The sequence below is a fragment of the Rhinatrema bivittatum genome, chromosome 11 (assembly GCF_901001135.1).
Source record: "Rhinatrema bivittatum chromosome 11, aRhiBiv1.1, whole genome shotgun sequence".
NCBI classification, from domain to species: domain Eukaryota; kingdom Metazoa; phylum Chordata; class Amphibia; order Gymnophiona; family Rhinatrematidae; genus Rhinatrema; species Rhinatrema bivittatum.
Genome location: NC_042625.1, coordinates 48,773,485 through 48,799,709, shown reverse-complemented (window position 1 = coordinate 48,799,709; position 26,225 = coordinate 48,773,485). Strand labels below are relative to the sequence as shown.

At 47.0% G+C, this 26,225-nt stretch overlaps 1 protein-coding gene across 1 annotated transcript in view; it reads right to left on the bottom strand.

Annotated features, from left to right (window-relative positions):
- The window catches only part of PPIL2 (peptidylprolyl isomerase like 2), a 109,442-nt gene extending 88,193 nt beyond the window's left edge, over positions 1-21,249 (bottom strand). Inside the window, exons 1-6 of the mRNA XM_029619565.1 lie at positions 20,959-21,249; positions 13,969-14,018; positions 13,435-13,480; positions 12,976-13,038; positions 12,539-12,590; positions 3,559-3,610 (exon numbers count right to left, since the gene is read on the bottom strand). Coding sequence (XP_029475425.1) covers positions 3,559-3,610; positions 12,539-12,590; positions 12,976-13,038; positions 13,435-13,480; positions 13,969-14,018; positions 20,959-21,110 — 415 coding nt within the window. The 5' untranslated portion in view covers positions 21,111-21,249. The remainder of the gene's footprint in view (positions 1-3,558; positions 3,611-12,538; positions 12,591-12,975; positions 13,039-13,434; positions 13,481-13,968; positions 14,019-20,958) is intronic.
- Positions 21,250-26,225: the final 4,976 nt, after the last annotated feature.

Genomic DNA, 26,225 nt, shown 5'->3' with positions numbered 1-26,225 from the left:
GTCGAACAGCACTCCCAGAAATTTCAAGGATTGAGAGGGAATCAGGCGACTCTTGGACACTTTGATCACCCAACCAAGTGACCTCAAAAGCTGCAGCACTCTGTGAACCGCCGACTGGCAAAGCACTTCTGATTTGGCTCGAATCAGCCAGTCGTCTAGGTAAGGATGTACCAATAATCGTTCCCTCCGAAGCTGCTCTGCCACCACCACCATTACCTTGGTGAAAGTCCTGGGAGCGATGGCAAGTCCAAAAGGAAGAGCCCGAAACTGATAATGATGACCCAGGATGAAGAACCGTAGGAACCTCTGGTGGTCTTTTCGGATGCCGATATATAAATATGACTCCATCAAATCCAGCGATGCCAGAAATTCTCCCTTTCTTACTGAGGCAATAACTGACCTCAGAGTCTCCATGCAAAAACGAGGCACCCGAAGCATCTGTTGACTCTTTTTAAATCCAGAATGGGCCGGAAGGTCCCCTCCTTTTTGGGAACCACAAAGTAGATGGAATAGAGGCCTTTCCTCTGTTCTGCAGTCGGAACTGGCGTAATGGTGCCCAGCTCGAAAAGGCACTGTAACGTCTCGTGTACTGCCTTTCGTTTTTCCTCGTACGTGCATGGAGAAACTAGAAACCTGTCCCGAGGATAGCATACAAAATCTAACATGTAACTGGTCCATTCCTCGTAAAAAAGGGATAGTCTGCCCCCCACGACTGGCCCCGAGGAATGGACCAGCCACATTTCATTGTGAGGATTTGACTCCAGGGGCAGACTGGGAATTACCGGGTCTACCGAATCGGTGACCTCGAAAGGACTGAGACCATGTCTGCTGTCTGTTTGAACCTTGCCGAAAGGAAGGACCTGAAGACCTGGACGGGCGAAACCTTTGATTTCCCCGGAAACAAGACCGAGCAGCAAAGGAGCCCCTTGACCTGGGACAATCCTCCGGCAACTTGTGTACCTTATTCTCGCCAGGGACTATATCGTGTCCTCCAAGTGCTTTCTAAAACGTAACTTGCCCTTAAAATGCAACGAGCTGAGCTGAGCTTTTGACGACACGTCCGCAGACCAATTCCTCAACCACAGAAGTCTGAGTGCAGATATGGCTGACACCATGGACCTGGCCGAAGTTTGTAACAGATCATAAAGCGCATCCGCACTATAAGCGATCACCGTTTCCAGCCGACCTGCCCGGAGAGCTTCATCCTCCAAAAGACCTTCAATGGCCTGTAGTTGCTGCACCTAGCGAAGCCCGCACGTAAGGAAAAACTGCTGCACATAGCTGCACGCACTTCCAGAGCGGAAACTTCAAATATCTTCTTGAGCTGAAGTTCCAACTTCCTATCCTGCAGGTCTTTAAGGGCCGTCGCCCCAGTCTCCGGAATGGTGGTCTTTTTGGTGACCGCCAACACTGCTGCATCCACCTTGGGAACTCAGAGCAGCTCTAAAGCTTCCTCTGGCAGAGGATATAGCTTATCCATAGCCTTACTCACATTCAAGCCTAGGTCTGGGGTATCCCATTCCCGGAAGAGTAAATCCGTTACTGAGAAATGAAACGGAAAAGAAGTGGTGGGGCCCGTCAGGCCCAACAAAACTGGATCCATAGCCCCTAGCTTAGCTTCCTCTGGCGGCACCTCGAGACCTAACTCCCCCAAAATTGCAGGGATAAGCGGCCCCAGTTCCTCCTTCCTGAAGAGATGGACCACATTCAGGTTGTCCCCTTCTACAATCTGAGAACCGCAGACTGCGTCCGGTTGCTGATCCGCATCTCCATCCACCCCTGTCGGGGGCTTGGACTGCAAGTCCTGGTCCTCCGAGGAATCCGAATCAGTTTGATGCACAAAAGACCTTAACTGTTGTTTAACCTTTGCAGGACCAGAGCCACCTTTGGCCCTGCCCAAGCCCCCCCCCGTGGACCTGGATGTCTTTTGAGCAGATTTGCGGGGATCTAACTTGGTAAATTTCTCCTCAGTCTGCTTCTTCCCAGATTTCTTGGCCTTAAAGGCCTTATGCAGGAGAAAAACAAATTCTGAGAAGGAAGATGAAGGAGTCCAAAGCCCCCTCAGGGCTATCCTCCATGTCTGAAGAGCCTGGGTCTACCGGTTCTCCTTCCCTGGGAGCCATTTGTTGTGGGGATAGGGCGGGAGGTAAAATCCCCTCCCCCATCACGGCCCTCGTGGCTTCTTTAAATGTGCCCAAAATGGCTGACGTTCCTGCGCTCAGCAGGAACGGATCAGCTGCAGCAGATCGTGATGCAGCAGGCTCCAAAGAGGCCTTACGTGCACCGTGCAGACCATCCCGGACCAAAATGGAGGGTCCCTCACCCCTGGGGATACAACCCGAGCAAAGTCTGTTGTGAGACAGGCACACGCAGCAAGCCGAGCTCCAGGGCATCGTGGACAGCCAAAAAAGGTAAAGAAATGCGGCGAAAATAACAAAGCCAACCGGCTGCAGCAAGGAGGGAAGGGAGAGTCGGCATGGCAAAAACAAAAACCTACCTTTTTTTTTTTTATACCACAGAACTGGCATGGCAGACATCCTTCGGTCCTGCTCCTTCTGGGGTGAGTGAGCCGGGCTCCCCAATATCACCCCCAGAGCTGCTCTCACTTGGTAAAAGGGCCCACGACCCCTACCAGCAGCTGCCTACAACACCAGAGGGGATGGTCCCCTCAGGACCTCACAACCTTCTGGGTGGCTGAAGAAATCATCCTTTTGCTTCCACTTTGGTTTTTTTGTTTTTTTTTTTTAATCTAACTTTAATGGTAAAGAAACAAAACATGTCTGTCTAACTTCCTACCACCTCTTTCTCTTTTTTCACTAGATAATCAGAACAGACTGTGGGTTTTGCACCTCCACCATCTGCTGGAGACAGAGAAATACTGAAGGACTGTGGGTGGCACCTCAGGGTATAGGGCAGAGTTTGTGAAAACTTCTCTGTCTCTATCTGCTGGAGGGGAGGCAAAACCCAGGAGTCTGGACTGATCCAGGTACATACATGCTGAGAACAATCCAAAGTTTCTGGCTGGTGACCCTTCTTGCCACTGTATCAGCTACTGAGCAGGGTGTAACATGCTTCCCGTGGCAGACAAAACAATCCGTGGCAAACCATAACTCAAGAGCAATATTGCTTGCATAGACAAGAGGTATCTTCCACAAGTACCAGTGATCTTCACACAGCTCCACATCACTCACAGGTTCTTCACAAACTGAATGTTATAACAAAGACTGCGTTCAAAATAAGAGGCACGGGGGTGTGTAGGAAAATTGGTTCTTACTTGCTAATTTTTATTCCTGAAGTACCACAGATCAGTCCAGACAAGTGGGTTTTGCATCCCTACCAGCAGATGGAGGCAGAGAACTAAAAGCTTTGAGGCACTGCTGCATAACCGAGAGTGCCATCTGCTGTCCCTCAGTATTTCTTTGTCTCCAGCAAATGGTAGAGGTGCAAACCTCAGGGCTTCTCTTTAAGAGAAGATGCAAAAGGTTAGTAGTGACAGAAAGTCAACACTAACCAGACTCCCTCTGCAGAAAGGTTAGAAGAGAAAACCAATCAGCTCACCTTCTTGGTTTTTAACAAAGTTCAGCTTAATAAGAGATTTTGCATCCAGTTTCTAGACAGATGGGAACACAAAAAGAAGATATAAAATTAGGGAAATAGAATTCTAGTTATTTACTGCAACAATTCTGCACTAAAAAGCAGTGAGCAAATGTTGTTGAAAATGCCTCATTCTGCAGTGTGAAACGAACTGCCACCTTCATTCCTTAACTTGTCTCATTTGCTTTCAAACATTTCCTAAATCTGTCAGGCTATTTCTGGCTATTAAATATGGCTGGCAGGAAAGAGGTTGTTATTTGTTTACTATGTATTAGATCAGGCCTTTTCACTGGTAGATCAATGCAAGTTACATTCAGGTACAGGAAGTATTTTCCCAGTCTCCTGAGGCACATCTGTGGGGCAGAGTCTGCTGGAGTGCCACCGGCCCCACTGGATATTGTATTAGGGCAGACAGCAGTCATCCTAACTACTAGTATGTGTGCCTAAACTCTCTCCAATCTCTGCCCTCTGACAGCATTTTAGACACCTAATGAGAATGCGATTTCAGCTTCCTATTGGATCTATGTAAGTTGAACAAATGCAGAAAGGTCTAGGAACCTTGCTTTTCTGCATTATGTGGGCATACGATGTACAGAGGGCTCCTAAAGAAATGTCCTCACACATAGTTACAGACATTCCTGTGAACAAAGAGAATTGCTTGAGGAGGCAATTTCAAAAGAATGCACAAATGGGGTGATGTCTCCACCACCCTAACAATCCACACACTTAAGTTTGGAGTCTGAAATTGGAAAAATCACTCCAGAGATGAAGGAACTTCCATTGTTAAACCTGCTGGTATGACAGCTACCTCTTATTTGGCAGTGTGTCACATCATGCACGAGACTCCAGCTGGATTCTGGCAGTGAATACAGCAAAGAGAATTTTGCACATGTTTTTAAATTTGAAATAAAACTACAGAATATGCTCCCTGGATTTCTTAATTATTTGGCAGGAAGCACTGCTTATAGGGTAAGAGAAGTGGCTAAAAGTGCCCTCTGTGCTTCAGGTCTAACCCTGGATTTGATGCACAATATCATCAGCCACACTGCAGGTTAGTGCATTTATAAAACAAGTCAACACTTGCTTAACAAATTTAAAAAAAAACACATATGTAAAGGTAAGAGCTGAGAGATCTCTCTTTACAACAAGTCTTTTCCATTCAAGTTCAACTAAAAAAGCATGCGCTGGAAAGTTTCTGGCCAATCAGATCTCTCGGCTCGTCACAGATTTTCTAAATTGTTCAGTAAAAATGCAACATGCCTTCTCTAGGCCCTGCACAGGAGAAATCCCATCCTGTTTAATGCTGTAACACCATGGGCCTGCATGCCTACAGTGAGCAGGAGCGGAGCCATTAGGGACAACTTCTCAATGCACAGAAGTGAAGGTGAATGGGGATTTTAAGTAATTCCTCACTGCTGGATCCAGATATGTACCTGCCAGTGGGCTTCAAGCCTGGGACCTTTGCTACAGATGTCAAATAATGGAGAAATTACTTACCTGATAATTTTGTTTTCCTTAGTGTAGACAAATGGACTCAGGACCAAAGAGTTGTGCTCCCCTGCCAGCACATGGAGAAGGAGTCAGGTTTCAAAGCTGACATCACCCTAGATTCATCCCTGCAGTGACCTCAGCCCTTCAATATTCTCTTCAAAAGTCACTGTGGACATACTATCGAAAAAATGATTAAAAACAGCTAACCGTAACTGTACTCAACCAAATAAACACTGAACCCCAGTAAGATTATAGATGCCCTGATCTAGGGACTGGATGATGGTTTACTCGTAATCTCTTGGAATCAATATCCACTCCACGGGTGATTCCTTGACACTGTTCTTGGGCAGACAGGGGCGGGATGCTGAGTCCATCTGTCTACACTAAGGAGAATGAAATTATCAGGTAAGTAATTTCTCCATTCCTGGTGTGTAGCCAGATGGATCCAGGACCAATGGGATGTACAAAAGCTACTCCTGATCAGGGCGGAAGGCTGCCCACGGTCCGGTTAAAGCCACCCTTGCAAAGGCAGCATCTTCTTGGGCCTGTACGTCCAAACAATAGAACCTGGAGAAGGTGTGCAAGGAGGACCACGTCGCCACTCGGCAGATATCGATGGGGGACAGCAGTCTAACTTCCATCCATGAGACTGCCTGAGTCCTGGTGGAATGAGCTTTAACCTGAGAAAGTAATGGCTTTCTTGCCTCCACATAGGCTCCCATGACAAGCTCTTTAATCTAGCGAGCTATGTTAGCCCACAAAGCTGGTTCGCCCTGCTTCCTTCCACCGTCTTTCGGACTGGTTCTGAAACTTCCAGATAATGCCCCAAAAGTCTACCGACATTCAAATGACAGAGGAGACGGTATTCCTCCAAGTCCCTGTGCTTATGTAGGGAAGGCAATGAAATGGACTGATTCAAATGAAACTCTGAGATTATCTTGGGCAAGAAGGATGGATCGGTATGAAGTTGTAACGCTCCTGGAGTCATCCAGAGGAATGGTTCCCGACACAACTATGCCTGGAGTTCAGAGATGCGATGCGCCGAGCATATAGCCACCAGGAATACCATTTTCAAGATTAATAAATGCAAGGAAAGACCACGCAGTGGCCAAAAGGAGGGCCCTGCCAAAAATTCCAATACTAGATTAAGATTCCACAAGGGAACCGGCCACTGTAAGGGTGGCCGGAAATGATTCACCCCTTTCAGAAAACGGGCCAGGTCCGGATGAGCCGACAGGGAGGATACATTCACCTCGCCCCTGAAACAGGAGAGAACCATTATCTGCACCTTCAAGGAGTTAAGGGCCAAACCTTTATTCAAGCTGTCCTGCAAAAATTCCCAAATAAGTGCGATTTTGGCAGCCCGAGGGTGGACACTGCATTCCTCACAACAGGCCTCAAATATTCTCCAGACCCAGACTAGGGGTATAGAGAATTTCTGAGCATGGAGTAAGGTGGCAATTACTGTTGCAGAATATCCTCATTTCATCAGGCGAGCCCTCTCAAGGGCCAGACCGTAAGACAGAATCGAGTCAGATCTTCGTGAAGGACCTGTCCCTGCTGTAGCAGGTCCCTGTGCAGTCGGAGGAACACAGGGGTCTCCACTAGGAGTCTCCACATGTCCACATACCATGGATGCCTGGGCCAATCTGGATCTAATAGTAGGACTAATTCCCTGTGGTGCTCGATTCTGCCAAGCAGGGGGAATGGAGGGAAGGCGTATAGCAATTCTCCTTCCAGCCAGGTCTGAACGAGAGCGTCAATCCCCAGGGACCACTGATCTCTTCTGCGAATGAAGAATCAGGGAATTTTTGCATTGTGAGATGCGGCCAGCAGGTTGATTGACAGGAGGCCCCAGAGATCTACTATCAGTTGAAAGGCTTCGGCCAACAACACCCACTCTCCTGGATCCAGACTCTCCCTACTTATAAAGTCTGCTCTGATGTTGTCTTTTCCTACGATGTGTGAGGCTGAAATTGTCTATAGATGTATTTCCACCCATTCCATAAGGAGGTCTACCTCCTGCGATACCTGCTGGCTCTTGGTTCCTCCCTGGTAGTTGATGTAAGCTACAGTTGTTGCGTTGTCCGATATTTCGTCGACCGCTTCACCCTGGAGTCTGTGGCATTCCAGGCGATTGATGGTTCCAGAGGGCCTCTTTTTCCCTCCAATGTCCCCTGGATGTGAGTTCCTGACAGTGAGCTCCCCAGCCCCGGAGACTCGCGTCCATTGTAAGAACCAGCCAGTTCGGGGAGGACAGGGACACCCCCTTGCTCAGATGAGCCTCCTGCAACCAGCACTTGAGGTGAGAGCAGACTCCCATTGGTAAGTGGAGCTGAACTGAATAGTCTTGAGACTGTGGCTTCCAACATGACAGCAGCAAGCACTGAAGTGGGCGCATGTGTGCTCTTGACCATGGCACTACTTCCAAGGTTCCTGCCATCAAATCGAGAACTTGGAGATAACGCCACACTGTCGGGCATATTGTGCTCATCAACTGACGCACCTGGGACATCAACTTCCGTATCTGTGTGGTCGGGAGGAAGACCTTGCCCTGCTTTGTGTTGAACCGGTCTCCCAGATTCTCCAAAGACTGAGAAGGCTTGAGACTGCTCTTGTCCAGGCTTACTACCCAACTAAGTTCCTGAAGCAAGAAGGTCAACCCTGTTAGTCACCCAGAAACTTTCTTCCACGGATTTGGCCCGGATCAACCAGTCCAAATATAGGTGTACTGGGATTCCTTCTGTTTTCAACATTGCCACCACGATCACCATAATCTTGGAAAATGTACTTGAGGCGGTGGCTAGACCAAAGGGCAATGCCCGGCACTGATAATGGTGACCCAATACATCAAAGCATAGGAAGTGTTGATGTTCTTGATGGATTGAAATATGTAGGTAGGCCTCAGATAGGTCCAGGGAGGTTAGGAACTCTCCCAGTTGTACAGCCATTATCATGGAGCGTAAGGTTTCCATGCGGAAATGACTCACTCACAGGTGACAGTTGACACTCTTGAGGTCCAGAATTGGGCAAAAGGAACCTTCCTTCTTGGATACAATGAAATAGATGGAATTACACCCCGTATTTTCCTGGGGCGAAGGTACTGGGATTACAGTCCTCATCCTGAGGAGTTTTAAAAGAGTAATCTCCACTGCCTGCTTTTTGTGCTGGGCGTGGCTAGGAGACAAGCAATGCTACAAAATTCCAGCGCATATCCTTCTAGTATGACTTCCAATTCCCACTTGTCTGAAGTGATCTCGACCCACCTTTGGTAAAAGAGAGACAGCTGACTCCCTATCTCCTCGTTCCAAAGATGGGTTGGTAAAATTTCATTGGGAGGTTCTGAACGATCCTAAACCTGCCCCTCTCATGGGATGTTGGTTATGAAAGGACTGAATTCTTCCAAAGAGCCAAGATCTCTGAAATGTTGAGTTTCTGTAGAGGCGGAAATGTTGAGAGCCCCTGAACCAGCCCCTCACAGGCAAGGGGTGCTGCAACTGCTTCCTCTTATCTTCTGATAGCTGGAGGACTAGAGATTTGCCCCATTTACTGGCCAGTTTTTTCAATCTGTTTTTGAATAGGAGTGATCCTTTAAAGAGCATCTGTGTAAGGATGGCCTTGGAGGTTGCATCGGCTGACCAATTCCGCAACCATAGCTGTTTTCTGGCCGCTACCACTGAGGCCACTCCTCTGGCTGAAGGACAGATTAAATCCGAGCCGGCGTCTGCTAAAAAGGTGGCAGTGGGTTCCAGATATGCTCTGGGTGTCACCCCCAAGTCATCCACCTCCTGAGAGAGAAGTAGGTACGAACGCGCTACCAGGGCACAACAAGAAGCAATTTGTGAGGTCATTGCTACTGCGTCAAAGACATGTTTAAGGATGGACTCCATCCGTCTATTGTGCGCATCCTTAAGGCCGCTCCTCCCTCCACTGGGATAGTTGTTCGCTTAGAGATGACACAGATCAGAGCATCCACTTTAGGAAAATGCAAACGCTCTCTCACTGTCAAATCTAGTGGGTATACAGCTTCTAACGCTCGTCCCCTTTAAAACTTGCTTTTGGGGCATCCCATTTCAGGTCAATCAACTCTTGGATGGTTTCCAGTACTGGACTGAGGGAAGAGGCTTTGCGCAAGGAAATCAGAATGGGATTCTTCTTTGATTACGTCATAGAGTCTGCTCCACGAACTCCCAGCATTTTCAAGGTCTGGGAAATCAAGGCCAGCAATTCATCTCTACGAAAGAACCATAACATGGTTCGATATGGTTCTAATCCTGGGGGAATTTTCCCTTCTTCCACGGGATCTTGCTCTTCATCTGTGCAATCAAGGTCCCTACTAGGATACCCTTGGTCAGGCAGGGCATGCCTCGAGGTCTGCCAACAGGAATGGGAGGGGGAGAGGGGGTCAGCTGGGATTCCGTCCAGACAGGGGCAAGCGAGGAAGTAGACTGCACCTGTACAAAGGCCTGTAGTCCTTGGAAAAATTCCACCCAAGAAAAGCCCGCCGGGTCCATGCCTAGCCCAAGGGGAACTTGGGTGGGCCCAGCCGAGTTTCCCTCTCCCATGGAAGTCCCAGTCAAGGGGTTACTCAGATCCGGAGTACTATCCATTATCTGAATGGGAGGAACCGGGCTCAGCAAAGTCCGGGGAGGCCAAATCCCCTTGGGCTTACTCACACAGTGCTGACACAAGTTGGAATCCAAGTCAGGCTGAAAGCCCTAATATGACAAGCAGCGCAGAGAGCAAGGCACTTATGTTTCTTGGCTGCCAGCGCCATTGCCAGCGGTAACCATGCGTTTGATCGGCTCGTGCTTAAAAGTTTATGTGCACAAATTTTGAGCGCCTAGGCGGGGGCGAGGCGCACACACAGCCCATGCCCCCGGCTTTTCCTGTATTATGTGCTTACTTTATTGTGCGCATAAGTACACTCACCATGTTATGCGCATGGCACTTGCGCAGAGCAGATGCACTGCGCATACTTACGTCCTATGGTGGGCAATACGAGAAGCAAGATGGTGCCAATGCAGCCTTCCACACTGTGGGCCAAGATTAAAGCACAGGGGCTGCTCAACCCGCTCGTAAGCCCACTTCCCTATGCCCCAACGGGATTGGAAATGTTGTCGGTATGGCGCGCCGAGCAAGGAGACTGGAGGAAGTCTTACTGAAACCCCTCTTCTCTGAAGGTAAATCTTCTTCCTTTTTAAAAAAAAAAAAAAAATTACCTGGGCTCAGCGCTTACCGGCTGAGTACAGAGACAGTCTCCGGCTGCGGGAGGAGAGGGCTTTGGCAGTCACCGCCGCGCTCGGCTTCCTGAACCCGCTGCCTTTCAGCTGCTTGAGCAGCAAAGACCATGCCGGCAACCGGACCAAGGCAAACCTCTGAAGGATCTCGGAAATCACTTCAGGAATTCTCAACTGAAGGAGGGACCTTTAGTTATCACCACAGGAGAGCGGGGCTCAATCTTTCTCCAATTTAAAAGTAGAATTTCTTCTTCCAAAAGGTACAGCGATCCCTATAGGGAAAGCATGTCTACATTTGCTGGAGAGGGAGAAATACTGAATGGCTGAGGTCACTGCAGGGGATGTATCTAGGGTGACATCAGCTTTGAAAACTGACTCCGTCTCCATCTGCTTGCAGGGGAGCACAACCCATTGGTCCTGAGTCCATCTGGCCTCACACTGGGAAATTCCTCTGAGAAGAAAGAATGAAACTGCTTACATTCTACAGTTAACTGGGCACAAATGAATGTACTGCACATGTATTTTTCCTCCCTACAAGAATACCAACTTCCTGGAAATCTGCAATAGTAACCTCTGGGAAAGATTTGCAGTTTGAACACCACATCAAAATTCCTCCATGTAAACCAGACTTCACATATAAACTTCTTGGACTTCAGCCTGTAATAGTAACTAACTCTAAGCTTATTAAAGGTGCTCTATGCCTCACCTCACCGTGGTTCTCGGATATATTTTATTGTATTTATATAAAAGTGTGTTTTGTTCTACTACTGACTTTGAGCCTTGAGAAGCTTGGGTGCTGGTAACTGTTTCCCTGTAATAAGATGAAGGCACACCCTTTAATTTAGGGTGACTTTAACTTACTATTTCAAGATACAACTAGTGCAGGGGAGGATGCAGCAAGGCAATTTCATGTTGACTCTTGAGGGCTGTGGCTGCTCATGCTCCAGCCCCACTGGGGTTTTTACATCTTGCATGCATGTACCCACCTATGGCAACAATCTCATCAGTAAGGGGAACTCTGGAAATTAACTTCTGACGTTCAAATTGAAGACCTCTAGGAGCCTGCTTTCCTCCGACTCATGAGAGCCATTGAGTGCAAAAAGCAAAAACTGCATCAACTCTGCAGGGCTTAGGGAAAAGGACAGAACAAGTTCAGTGGGGTCTGGCCTCCAAGGAGGATGTACTGAAGAGCTGGCTCTTGTGGATTTAAAGCAATAATGCATCTGGTGAAGATCCAATCCTGGGTTTCTTAAATCCCAATGGATTCTGGGATGTGTAGTCATCTCTAATAGGAAAAGGATTATACATCTTACAATGCAACAAAATGGTGGTTACGAGAATCAAGACTGGATCAGACTAGTAACGTTGACCAGGCAGAGAGGGGCACAATTCTAACATCATTAAGAGTAGCGGTTATGTTGCTGGCATGGTCTTTAGAAAGAGGTGTTTTGTGCATCCTACATGGAGCCCTTTCCACAGGAAATAAAGCAAAAGGGAGGAGATTCAGAGTGTGAAACTGAAGCAGGGGATCTGACTGGGCGCCATGACTGCTCTCTTCTTCATGTGCTGAAGTCAGCGACAGCACTTCTGACACTGGAATACCATCATAGCACATTCCACTCATACTCAACCCTAAGCAACACTGATGCTTTTCACACTAACAATAAACCACACTCAGGTAGAAAAATCTAAATAGAAATGGCTTTAGTCTCTGATGTTAATGGGGACCTTAAATACGTGTCTTTACATCTGCTTGCCATGTTCTTCTGAATAGCTCAAGGTTTGTTTCCACTGTGTAGGTCTGAAGAACCATGCACTGAAGATAGAGTGTCACAGTCAGAATATGTGAAATTATAGATGTGACTGGTTAGATCTGAAATATGGGGAAGCAGTAAAGCAATGGACGAGTACAAGAGCAATGGGCAAGGATTCTATAAATATCTGATATGTTTTGGACTATTTTTTTGTAACAGAAATGATGAAAAGATGGACTGAGGATGAACAGTGAATATATGACGGCACCGTGGATATGACAAATTGAAGCAGGTGGCGGCCATGCATTAAGGTCCCCATTAACATCAGACACTAAGATCATTTATATTTATCAGAAGGTGGTTTTTAGGTTTTGTGTTACTGATGCTTTTCAGCCATGGACAGAGGGCTAGGACAGAAAGTAAAACACACTATGTGCCTACAACCCAAATCCTGCACACCTCTCCTGTGATGGGATTGGTTCCATACTTCTTGATCCAGGGAATGATGCTCCTGTGGAGAAGGCAAAATAAAACTCAATATTGAAAGCACACAAACTAGCCTTGTTAGCGATTTGTAGCAGCTGTCAGAAAGGCACACTGGATGTAATAGTGGCACAGCACTACCCTAAATCCAAATTGTTTTTACTGAGACTCATGTCTCTGGTGTGACTTCAAGCAGCTGCAGCAGGAGTCTTAGCAACCATACACTTACGGAACAGAACCACATTTTATAGAAATAATGTTATTCTTTACAAGGTACCCCACTGACACACTTTGCTATGCAATAAGACCACACCCACTGTGGGGGGTGTCAACATAACAGATGTCCCACTAGCAATACGGCTTCAACAATTACCCCAAAGCTAACTATTAAAAAGTAAAAGAAAAGCACTTACAACAAATCAAAGACTATGCCATCTGACGTGCAGACTGGGTATTCAAATGGCTGTAGAGACAGACTGAAAAGGAGAGGTTTATTTTACATCAATAGTTCTTAGTGCACTTTAAAAAGACATCTCTCCTAGTCAAGCAAGAAAGAGAAAATTGTCGTAAGCTCTCATTAACAACTTGTATGTATTTTATACAGACGATACTGAGCATTGCTAACTCCCAGGGAGGAGGAAAGGGCAAAGCCCACTTAGGGTTCAGATGCAGTGCAACTCATTGCCACAGTCCGCCCCTACACAAAATCCACCACAGGACCTGACTGCTCTGCACCTTACCCTTTTTGAGATACCCATTTAGAGGGTACATGGATTTACTGCTGCTTTCCTGGGACAATATTTCTGCTTATCAGAACAAGCTTCATTTGGCCTTCTACAGTATGAGCAATGTTGTTTCATTCATGGTCTCACCTGCAGTGATCAAAAGGCAACCGCCTGAAGTTTGTTTGTGGGATGTCTGTTTAAGAAACAAAACACACATCAAAAGTACTGCTGACTAGAAACAATTTAAAACAGTAAAATTAGTAAATTAGACATTGCAGTTGTTCCATGTGTCAGCTCATCTGTTTTTGAAAACACACATTTCAGTACATTACTCCCAGGAAAATCTGCACTAAATATTCTCTAACATTTCTTTTCTATTTTACAGTTGCCAACAGAGCAAGAGAGTAAATTGTGCAATCTCTTTCTCAGCTTTTGCACGATGTAGATTAATATCTCACAGCAGGCTAAGGACAAAGCATCCAGCACTGGGAGCCTCAGCTGAACTATGGCAGGAGGACTGAGATATGAGTGATGGACAGGGTGAGAGAGATCCACTGCGAGATGAAGACAATTTTTCTGCACAAACCGTCTGAAACAAAAACAGCTCAGTCACTCACTGCTGCTCATTTGAGAGGTTGGACACAGATACGAGTGCCATTAAAAACATGTGGAAATTCTCACCTGCTTTCTTGCCACCGTAGAAATGAGTATATTCTGCACATGTTATGTACCTACAGAAAGAGAGGAGGAGTCAGTGCCCTGGCTCACAAACCAAATCCCATTATCCTTGTTTATATAATCACCAATATGTAGCAAAGAAAATACAAAGACAGTATGCAGACTTTTCCCCACATAAGCAGCGGGGTGGGTTCTACAGAATTTCTTTCCAAGGGTAAATGGGAGTTTACTCATGGCAAAATCCCCTTTAAAAACTGCCCTTTACATTACTTTGCTTAACCCGATTCAGTACTGCACCTTTTTACAAACATCCATCAATATCTCCATAAAGCAGAGCTGAAATAGCAACAGACTGGATCTCTCTCACGTCCCCCTTCCCACGGACATCACACTCTTAACCAGTGATCCTACATCTTTACCTTTCTGGTTAAGTCACCAGGACCAGGTTGGTGAGTTGTTTCCTCATTAAGGACTCAGCCACTGTCCCAGTATCCAAAAACTCTTAATCCTAACTTTATGAAAAGAAGTGGATTTGCCTTCCAAATATAAGTTCCTTAATCAGATTCAACCCTAACCATTATTCTCTGTGCCAACGGTAAAACTATCCTGCACCACAATCAATTAACTGCTTATGTGCTTCTGTTACCCAAAACAGTCCAGCTTGCTTCTCTGGGGATCTCGCAGTCCTTTCCACGAAATAAAACACTATTTTTGCACCTTAGGGCATGAGCAGTTCATGTGAATAAATGCTCCTACTTGCCAGCATGCCTGAGAGACTCTTATCTCATTCAATTGCTTAGGACATCAATATATTCTCTGAAAAAGCTTGTATGTAATTACTTGTGTGTCAGAGTACTGGTTCATGCCACTCCACAAAACACACACGTTTTGAAGCTCTCCACTTAATGGAATTCCCAAAAGCACCCATTAGTCTATTACTGTTTTACCACTGAGCTTGCTCCAAAGAAGTGGTGTAGCCACAGGTAGGCAGTGGCCCATCCACTTTGGACTCAGGCCCACCCAATCAGGACTATCCGAAACCAGACGAGGCCTGAAGAATGGCCATCGCAGATCCCATCTCTGAAGTGGCTGAACAAAAAGAGAGGGCAACAAAGTAAGGCTGCCACAAGAGCCCAACCCTGTGGCGACGAAAGAATGGGTTTGATGCTGAGGCCCGGTGTGTGCATGTGAGAAAATGGGAGCCTGAGTGGGTGTGTGTGTGTGTATGAAAATGGGAGCCTGAGCATAGCTGGGTGTGTGTATGAAAATGGGAGCCTGTGTGTGTGTGTGAGAATGGGAGCCTGGACGGTGTGTGTATGTGTGTGAGAATGGGAGCCTGAACGGTGTGTGTGTGTGTGTGTGAGAATGGGAGCCTGGACGGGGGGTGTGTGAGAATGGGAGCCTGGACGGGGGGTGTGTGTGTGTGTGTGAGAGAATGGGAGCCTGGACGGGGGGTGTGTGTGTGTGTGAGAGAATGGGAGCCTGGACGGTGTGTGTGTGTGTGTGTGTGAGAATGGGAGCCTGGAAGGTGTGTGTGTGTGTGTGTGTGTGAGAATGGGAGCCTGGACGGTGTGGGGGTGTGTGTGTGTGTATGTGTGTGAGAATGGGAGCCTGGACGGTGTGTGTATGTGTGTGTGTGAGAATGGGAGCCTGAGCGTTGTGTGTGTGTGTGTGAATGTTAAAGCTTGTGTGTGTGGTAGAGCATGTGAGAATGAGAGCTTGTATGAGTAAGGAAGTCTTTGAGAGGGAGCATGAATCTTTGTGTGTGTACAAAGGAGGAAGGGAAGATAGGAAGAGAGTGTACGAAACAGATAGAAGAGTGACCCTGGAGAAAGAATTAGGAAAAGACTGACAAGGGAAAGTGGAAAAATAGACTGGGTCCAACTGACTGGAAAAATAAAGTGATCAGACAACAAAGATTTAAAAAAATTATTTTGAATTTTTAACAATTGGAATATGCCATCTTTGGTTACGTGCATTTCTTATATTTTTGTATTTTGCTCTTTAGAGTTCCACTGTTCAGAGTCTGGTTTCTCAGGCTATTTCAGTTTTGTTTACGTTTCTATTTCTAATTTGTAGTCCCTTATTTCGGTATTAGGTAAGGGTCGGTCTGTGTTCTGCCTGTGTTTGACTGAAATGCAATATTTCTCCTAGCATGTAGTTTCTCTGTAGGGATTTGTAACAGTCCATCTTGTTCAGGTAACCCTGTAAGTGCCTTATTAATGTTCTAGGGTGTGGTGTAGTATTTGCATTGCTGCTTTTTCATAAGATTGCTGTTATTTGAGTCCTGGGATTGTATAGTATGGCAAGGTTCTAGGCATTTTAATTTTTTTTGCAGGAGTTTGTGTTACTTCACAAAATGTTTAGCAATGGAGGGAGTCTCTTTATTGAGGCGACACCAGATTTTTAATTTATTTTTTTTTCATGTTGAGTTGTAATGTTAACTGTTGTAGTTCTGCTCTGCACCTATTCTTATTACTATTTTATTGTAGCTATGATGATCTCTGCCTTTCTGGAAAGAGGATTCATAAAAGAATGCATTGATATTTGTTTTATGACATGATTGATTTGATATTTATGTATTCTTTGCTTTTTACATGATATTCTTCTATATTTATAAACTGCAATAAATATAAATTAATACTGATTAATAAGGAATTTTTAATGTTGATAAGTGCTTGAAATAATTGAGTTAAAATATTTTTAAAACTTTCACTAATGATGCATAACGGCTGTTGTGACTGCTTAGAAACCCTTTGTAGGTATTATTTATCAATAAGACTACAAATAGTAGGGCTAAACTATAGCCCACCCATTTTAACCTTGGACCCACGCAAAAAATCAGGATTCATGGTGTGACTGCACCTTGAGTACTTGTGTAGTTCTGATTGTGCCATCTCCAAAAAAATAAATAAATAGAGGAACTGGAAAAGGTGCAAAGAAAGGCAACAAAAATGAAAAAGGGATGAAAAACTCCCTTATGGAGAAAGGCTCTTTAACTTGAAAAAGTGAGGACTGAAAGGGGATATGATAGAGATTTATATAATCGTGAATTGGGAGGAATGGGTAAATAGGGAATGGTTATTTACCCTTTCAAACAATACTAGGCTAGGGGACACTCCATGAAACTAGTAATTGGCAGATTTAAAACAAAACAAAAGTAAGCATTTTTTCACTCCATGCACAATCAAACTATGGAATCTGTTGCTGGAGAACGTGGTCAAGGACACTAACATAGTGGAGTTCAAAAGAGGATTGGACAAGTTCCTAAAGGGAAAACCCATAATCAGTTATCAGCCAGGTAGACTTGGAAAAACCAGGGAATGAGATACAAGAAAAAGATCAACTACTGGGGATCTGCCAAGCAAGTGTGACTCAGACTGACCACTGTCAGAGACAGGATACTGGACACAATAGACCTTGGACTGATCCAGCATGGCACTTCTTGTGTTCTTCACCAACAGTTCTGGAATTGAGGTATCTTCAAAAAATATTTTTTATTAAATGATAATCTCTATAATCTACCAGCAACTGAAAGGCTTTGGCTGACAATGTCCATTCTCCTGGATCCAGACTCTCCCTGCTTAGAAAGTCTGCTCAGACATTGTCTTTTCCTGTGATGGGGAGGCAGATTCAATTCCGCCCATTCCATAAGGAGATATGTCTCCAGAGACAATTGCTGGCTCTTGGTTCCTCCCTGGTAGTTGATGTAGGCTACCGTTGTTGCATTGTCCGACATCACGTGGACCACCTGACCCTGGAGTAAGTGGCTGAATTGTAGACATGCCAATCTGACCGCCTGGGCTTCCAGGCGGTTTATATTCCAGAGTGCCTCTTCCTTGGTCCAACGTTCCTGGGCTATCAGTTCCTGACAGCGAGCTCCCCAAACCCAGAGGCTCGCTTCTGTCATGAGGACCAGCCAGTTCGGCGGGGACAGGTTTACACCCTTGCCCAGGTGAGCTTCCTGAAGCCACCACTGGAGCCGAGAACATACTTCCATCGGTAGGTGAAGGCGAATCGAATAGTCTTGAGACAGCAGGTTTCAACGTTACAGCAGGGAGCACTGAAGTGGCCGCATGTGTGCCCTCGCCCACGGTACTACCTACAGGGTTGATGCCATCAAACAGAGGACCTGAAGAGAGCTTCACACCTTGGGGCATATCGTGTTCATCAACCGACAAACTCGGGATATCAACTTCCTTATCCGGGAAGGCGGGAGGAAGATCTTGCCCTGCTTGGTGTTGAACCGGACTCCCAGATATTCCAAGGACTGGGAGGGCTTGAGGCTGCTTTTGTCCAAATTTATGACCCAACCAAGATCCTGAAGCAGGGACGTCATCCTGCTGATCACCCGGAGACTCTCTTCCCATGACTTTGCCTGGATCAACCAATCGTCTAAGTACGGGTGCACCAGGATTCCCTCTTTCCTCAGTGCCGCCGCAACGACCATGATAATCTTGGAAAATGTTCTGGGGGCGGTGGCCAGGCTGAAGGGCAGCACCCAGAACTGATAATGGCGGCCCAGTGCCACAAAGCGTAGGAAACGCTGATGCTCTTGCTGGATTGGAATATGAAGGTAGGCTTCAGAGAGTTCCAGGGAGGTTAGGAACTTTCCCAGTTATATGGCCATTATCACTGAGCACAGAGTTTCCATGCGGAAATTAATTACCCATATATGACGGTTGACACTGTTCTGGTCTAGGATGGGGCAAAAGGAACTCTCCTTCTTGGGTACAATGAAACAGATGGAATAACGCCTTGTATTTTCCTGGGGCACAGGCACTGGAATTATAGACCTCAATTTGAGGAGCCTTATCAAGGTAGACTCCACTGCCTGCTTCTTGTGCTGGGTGTGGCAAGGAGACATCATGAACATGTCCCGAGGAGTGCTGCGAAACTCCAGTGCCTATCCCTCTCGTATGACAACCAGTACCATTTGTCTGACGTGATCTCTACCCATCGCAGGTACAAGAGGGATAGTCAACCCCCTATCTCCTCGTTCTGTGGATGGGCCGGCAAAACTTCATTGGGGAGTTCGGGCCGAACCTGAATCCAAACTTGCCCCTCTCTCGGGCTGTCGATTCCGAAAGGACTGAGACCTCCTCAAGGACAGAGGTCTCTGAAATGTCGAGTTTCTGTAGGGCTAAAAGCGGTGTGTCCCTGGATCTACCCCTCATAGGTGAGGGGCGCTGTGATTGCTCTCTTTTCTCTTCCGGTAACTAGGGCACTGGAGAGTCACCCCACTTACTGGCCAGCTTTTCCAATTCGCTTCCGAAGAGGAGTGATCCCTTAAAGGGCATCTTTGTGAGGTGTGCCTTAGAGGTCGCATCTGCTGACTAATTTTGCAGCCACAGCTGTCCTCTGGCTACTATCACTGAGGCCACTCCTTTGGACGTGGTACGGACTAGGTCAGAGCCAGCAGCAGGCTCCATAGCTTCTCTGGAATACGTCCCTGAGTCATGCACCTCTCTAGAGAGGAGCAGGCATGAGCGAGCCACCAGGGCACAGCAGGAAACAATCTGTAAGGTCATTGCTGTCGTGTCAAAGACCTGTTTAAGGATGGACTCCATCCGCCTATCATGCTCATCCTTTAAGGCCGCTCCTCCCTCCACTGGGATAGTCGTTTGTTTCGAAATGGCGCAGACCAGTGAATCCACTTTAGAGAAGTGCAGGCATTCTCTCGCACCATGCGTACCAACGCTGTATCAAGGGCAATGCAAGGCGCACAATACTGCGAGCAAAATGGTGCCGATGCAGCCTACCACATGGTGTGCCAACTAAGCCTAAAGCGGGGCCTAGCTCACTGGGGGGCTACTCAACCCTCTCGGATGCCCACTTCCCTTTTACCACAACAGATTGGGAATGATATCTGTAAGGCATGCCAAGCAAGGAGCCCGGAGGAAGTCTTACCAAAACCCGTCCAACGTCTCTGAAAGGGAAATCCTCTTTCTTTTTCTACACTTACCTGGGCTCAGTGTTTACCGGCTGAGTACAGAGATGGTCTCCAGCTGCGGGAGGAGAGGGCTTTGGCTGTCACCACTGCACTTGGCTTCCTGCACCCGCTGCCTTTCAGCTGCTTCAGCAGCAAAGTCCACGCCAGGAACCAGCTACCGGACCAAGGCACACCTCTAAGGGATCTCGGAAATCGCCTCAGGATTTCTCAACTGGGGGAGGGACCTTTAGCTATCACCGCAGGAGAGCAGGGCTCAATCTTTCTCCAATTTAAAGGTACAATTTATTCTTCTAAAGAGTATGGCGATCCTGATAGGGAAAGCATGTCCACATCTGCTAGGAGACAGAGAGATACTGAAGGGCTGAGGTCACTGCAGGGGTGTATCTAAGATGATTTCAGCTTTGAAACCTGACTCAGTCTCCATCTGCTAGCAGGAGAGCATATAACCCATTGGTCCTGAGGCCATCTGGCTACACCTAGGAAATTTTGATTAAGTGATAATCTCTCTTTAGACCTAGGAAAGGCAAGAATCTCTTTCTTTAAAGAGATGCCCAACTTCTTAGAGAAGCTATTCCTGCTATAGTCAAGTAAGAATTCCTCCAAATGGGAAACTGAAACTGTATCTTATTCTGCGCTTTAACAGCACATAAGATACAATCAGCTTGCAATTCCCATACTCTCATATAGTTTTGTAATTGGAGGCTGGCTCCAGAAATAGGCTCCACCCACTACGAAGACATTCCCCCCAAAACAAGAGAGAAAGAGTCCAGCTCCCAGGATCAGTCTTCTAGTTACCATCACAGCTCACTAAACTCCCAGTCCTTTGCCTTTTCCGGGTCCCATCCTGCCCAGCGCAGGGAGTCAAAGCCTTATTTCTTTGGGGCCCGGGAGGTGCAGCACAGCTTAGAAAGCTGGAAGCAGGTCCGGTACGAGCTTCTGGGTCCCGGTTTGCGGGGCTTCCTCTGGAGGACGAGGCGGTCAGGAGCATAGCTCTCCCCTCTGTGCGGTCCCACAACCTCGGCCATATTCGGGTAACTTACATCTTATCCTTCTGGTGCTGCCTCTTCCCCATGGCGGCGGCTCCAACACCTTCTCGGAACGGGACGAGTGGAAAATAAATAAATAGAAAAAATCCGCTCCGTGATCGACCAGCTACAGAGCAAGCAACAGCCCACTCAGCCACTTCCGGCATCCGACCTGCAAAAGTTTTCCCCCTCCCGGAAACACGGGCACGGAAACAAGGTTCCTAGTCACAGTCACATCGGTCGGTCGACTGGCTGGCTGGCTGATGATTAAACAAATAAAACGCGAGTCCAGTAACTTCAGTTAGGGTTGAAAGGTTCTGCAGCCAGTCAAAGAAGACCTTAAGAAGGGGGGGACGGGACCGCTGCTCCAGCTGTCTCGAAGCACATCCTCCGCCGAAAGGAACCACAGCAGACCACGGTGCCACTTTTTTCCCTCCGAAGCAGAAAGTGCAGGTTAACCCCCGCACTACTCCCACTGTCAGTAGCAGGGCAGCCCTTCGTATAATAATAACACTCCCAGAGGTTAGAAAAGTTGCAAAAGTGATCCAGAAGCAGGTGCCACCTAAACAGATGGAGGACAGAAGTCCCCACCTGTGAATCAATAAGGTGCCACCACTCTCTCTCTCTCTAGTAATGATGAAGAACCACTATCTTTTTTCTTAGGAAATATACAGCTCCTCTTTAATTAATTTGAAACTGAGAAAAGAACAGGTAGGTTCCAGTCCTCTTCAACATCTAGCAAAAGTGAAGCCTCCAGTGCCATATGCAAGAACGCCGGGGTTGCGCTGGCAGCTCTAGCATTCATGACTTCAAACACTCTTAACATGAGTTTCTATCTTTCTAAATAGGTTCTATGGAGCTGCTGCTAGTGCATGCAGCATTGTAAAAGAGAAATACATGCACAATGGATACAATGCATGGTTAGCACAATTAGTACATATAAGGGAGTTCTGGCCTGAAGAAATGGAGACAAAGGCAGAGGATAAAGTAGTTACATGAAGGATTTTGAAGTAGACAAAGGAAGAGGGTGATTTCTACAGACTTGTCAAATGCCTTTCTGTAGACAAAGAGCTAAAGGTGGGGCTGTAAGGTGAAAAGAAGGTCCGGCTGAAATGAGTTCCAGATATAGGGACAGCAATTTAAAAAAAAGGTAAATTTGGTCCTTTTCTGGCATCATTTCTATGATGAGAGCAATGTGAGGAAAATAGGTTTGTGCTGAGCAGAGGATGCAGGAAGGTGGGTAATGAGACCAGCTGTTGGTGGCAGAAAACAGCAAGACTTTCAGTCTAAGGAGCCTTTGAAGCATGAACTCCACTGCCTGCTTCTTCTGCGGGGAGTGGCAAGAAGACACCATGCACACGTCCCGAGGAATACTGTGAAATTCCAGTACATACCCTTTGCATATCACCTCCAAGACTCACTGGGCCGACGTGATCTCGACCCATCTCCAATAAAAGAGAGAGAGAGACGTCCCCCTATTTCCTGTTCTGGAAGATGGGTTGGCAAACCTTCATGGGGAAGCTCAGGAAAGTCCATCACCCGAGCCTGCTCTTGGGCTACTGGGAATGAAAGGACTGAGACCTATCAAAAGGCAGAGTCCGATGAAAGGTCATCCCTCTGTAGGGACAAAAACACCTGGAACCCGGAAACGACCCCTCATCCCAAAGGGGCGCTGTAACTGTTTCTTATCCTCTGGCACTGAGGCACTGGAGACTTGCCCCACTTACTGGCCAGTTTCTCCAACTCGCTCCCAAACAAGAGCGAGCCTTTAAAGAGCATCTTGATAAGATTGATCAGCTGACTCAGCTTCCAAAGCCAATTTCACAACCAGAGTTTACGCCTGGCCACTATCACTGAAGCCACTCCTCTGGCCGAGTTCAGGACCAAATCACAGCCTGCATCAGCAGGCTCTATAACTGCTCTGGAATTCCCTCCAGACTCATCAACCTCCTGAGAGAGAAGCAGACAAGATCTCACCACTAGGGCAAAACAGGAGGCAATCTGTAAATTCATCACCACTACCTCAAAGGCTTGCTTAAGAATAGACTCAATCCTTCTATCATGTATATCCTTCAAGGCCGCTCCTCCCTCTACGGGGATAGTCATCTGCTTAGACAAGGCACATACCAGAGCATCCACTTTGTGAAAAGGCAAATGCTCTCTCACAGCTGGATCCTGGGGTTACAGGCCTTCCAATGTCCAATCCCCTTTAAAATTTGCCTCTGGAGCATCCCCCATTCCAGATCAATCAATTCCTGGATGGCATCCATCACCGGGAAAAAAACAAAAGGCTTTACGTGTAAAGAAACCAAAATGGGATTCTTCCTCAGCTCTAACATAGCATCTGAACTAGGAACATCCAGCTGTTTCAAAGTCTGGGACATCAGGGCCGGCAGTTCATCTCTATGAAAGAATCGCAACATGGTTTGATATGGTTCCAGCCCTGGAGGAATTTCCCCATCTTCTAGGGAATCAGGATCAATGCCATCAACAGTGCAATCCAGATTCCTGTCAGAAACACCCACAGGGAGCTGAAGCGAGTCCTGGTGCTTTAGCATAGGACTGGAAGAGGGAGAGCCACCAGCTGAGGGGAAGCTGAGGACTGTGCCTAAACTAAGGCTTGTAAGCCTTGAAAAAATTCCACCCAAGAAAAAGCAGCCAGGTCCAGACGAAGATCAGAAGGAACTGGAGCTGGACCCACAGAACTACCCTTGCCAGCAGAGGAGACAGTCAAGGGAGAACCAAGATCTGGTGACCCCTTAGTCAAGGCCATGACCAACCCATCGTCAGAATGGGAAGAGCCAGGCTTAGCAAAATCCAAGGAAGAGAACTCTCCCTGAGCGTCTGAGCAGCGCTGACACAGATTTGAAGCCAGGCCAGGCTGAGAATCCCTAATATTTCAGGCAACACAAATAGGAAGACGCTTAGGCTTCTTGCTTACCAGCGCCATCACGGTGGTAAATGTGCATAGGAACAGCTTGCGCTCAGAAATGAAATGTGCCCAAAAAATAAGCGCCGAGACGAAAGCGAGGCAAAGTGCACGCACAACCTGTGCACCAAGTTAAACATGTAAAAACGTTTGTGCGCGTAAAGGGTGCACTCAAAAACTGAACACACTATGCATGCACAGAGCCGACGGCTCATAGAGGGCAGCAGAACATGCACAAGAGCATGCGAAAATGAATGCTGTGACCTACCACACGGGGTGCAAGAAAAAAAGCCTAAGTGCGGGGCCTAGCCCACCGGGGGCTGCTCAACCCGCCAGGCTATCCAGTTCCCCAACCCCAACGGGAGTGGGAACGAACGTCAGCACGGCGTGCCGAGAACGGAGACTGGAGGAAGTCCTAAAACCCTTCTGTCTCTGATTCAGGTAAAATTTTCTCTCTTTTTTTTTTAAAACCTTACTTGAACTCAGTGCTTACCGGCTGAGTACAGAGATGGTCTCCGGCTGTGGGGGGTGAGGACATCTGCCATCACTGCCGCACTTGGCCTTCTACATCCGTTGCCTTTCAGCTGAACTAGCAGCTAAGTCCACGCCGCGAAAACCAACTACCGGACCAAGGCACACCTCTGAGGGACCATGGAAATCATCTCAGGAATTCTCAGCTAGGGGAGAGACCTTTACGTATCACCGCAGGAGAGCAGGGTTTTCTTTTCCTGACTTTAGAATTTCAGATTTCTCCTTTCAAAAAGCTCAAAGCAATCCCCATAGAGAGATGCACATCCATCATCTGCTGGAGACGGAGAATACTGGCTAGCTGTGGTCACTGCAGGGTTATGTATACTGTGACATCAGCTTGTTCCATCTCCATCTGCTGGAAGGAGAGCATAAACCCACTGGTCCTGAGTCCATCTGTCTACACATTAGGAAAATTGGAGTTAGCAGGTTAACTTAGCCAGCTAACTCAACTCTTCCCACTTATACCTCTGGAAAGCCCCTAAATTATCTGACTAAATTCTAGCTGCCTATCTTATTAGCCAGCTAGAATTTAAGAACATAAGAAATTGCAATTCTGGGTCAGACCATGGGGTCCATCAAGTCCAACATCCTATTTCCAACTGTGGCCAATTCAGGTTGCAAGTACCTGGCAAACACCCAAACACTAAGTCAATCCCATGCTACTGATGCCAGTAATAACAATGGCTATTCACTAAGACAACTTGTGATCGCGCCGACCGGTCCCGGATGGTCCCTCGCCGCCCAAAACACAGTTGGAACAAATACCATCGTGTGGCAGGCCGACCCCCTCGGCATCCTTCCCTCAGCCGGAGCGCCCGTAAAGCAAAATAAAATGAAAACTTATTAAAACTAATTAAAACTAGTTAAACTAGCCCCCCGGCCGAAGAAACGGAGAGTCGGCGCAACAAAAACAAAAGTCTGGTTTTTTTTTTTTTTGTAAACTTGCCGCTGTCCCCGGTCCTGACACTCCTGCCCCAGCGGGGGTGAGTGAACCGGGTTCCCCGGTGTCACCCCCGATGCTGCTACCTGGAAAGGCCGGGTCCTCGACCCTTAGCAGCGGCCTCAACCAGGGGGGGATGGTCCCCTCAGAACCTTCCAACCCCCCTGGGAGGCACCTCGGATGGGGACCTCTTTTGCCTTTCACTTTCTTCTGTCTTCTTTTTTTTTTTGCTAAACACCAAGAGCAAAGGCAAACCCTGACTAACTATACCACTACAATACACCCAGGGATCCCAGAGGCTGTGGCTGCACCTGCCCCATCTGCTGGAGACAGAGTAAGGCTGAGGGGCTGTGGGAGGCACTTTGCTATATATGGCTGAGTCAGACAGGTCTTGCTCTGTCTCCATCTGCTGGTGCGGGGTCACAACCCAGGTGTCTGGACTGATCCGGGTACGTACAGGGAAATTCCAAGTTATTTTCACCTCCAATAGATGTATATCATTACTGTACAGAAAGCATTATAGTGCTGCACCAAAGCATTTCACCATTGCCAAAATATTGTTTTAATCTATTAACGTGTACCTTGCACAGTGCAAGAAATACAGTCAACACTCAGTGCAAATCACATTATCACCAGCTGCTGCCCTAAGCAATTCTTCCAGTACAGTAATCAGATTTTGAATTTTAAAAATATGTAAAAGGACAAAGTACTTTGAGTACCATAACCCCTCTTGCTAAAGTGTGTGTGTCTGAATTCCTCATTTGTCATTTTACTGAGACTTCCATTACTTTTAAATTTACCAGCACTTACATGCAGCCTTTAGCAGACTGGTCCAAAGCACCAAACATGGATAAGCAGAATCTGGCACTCCTCTTTACCAAT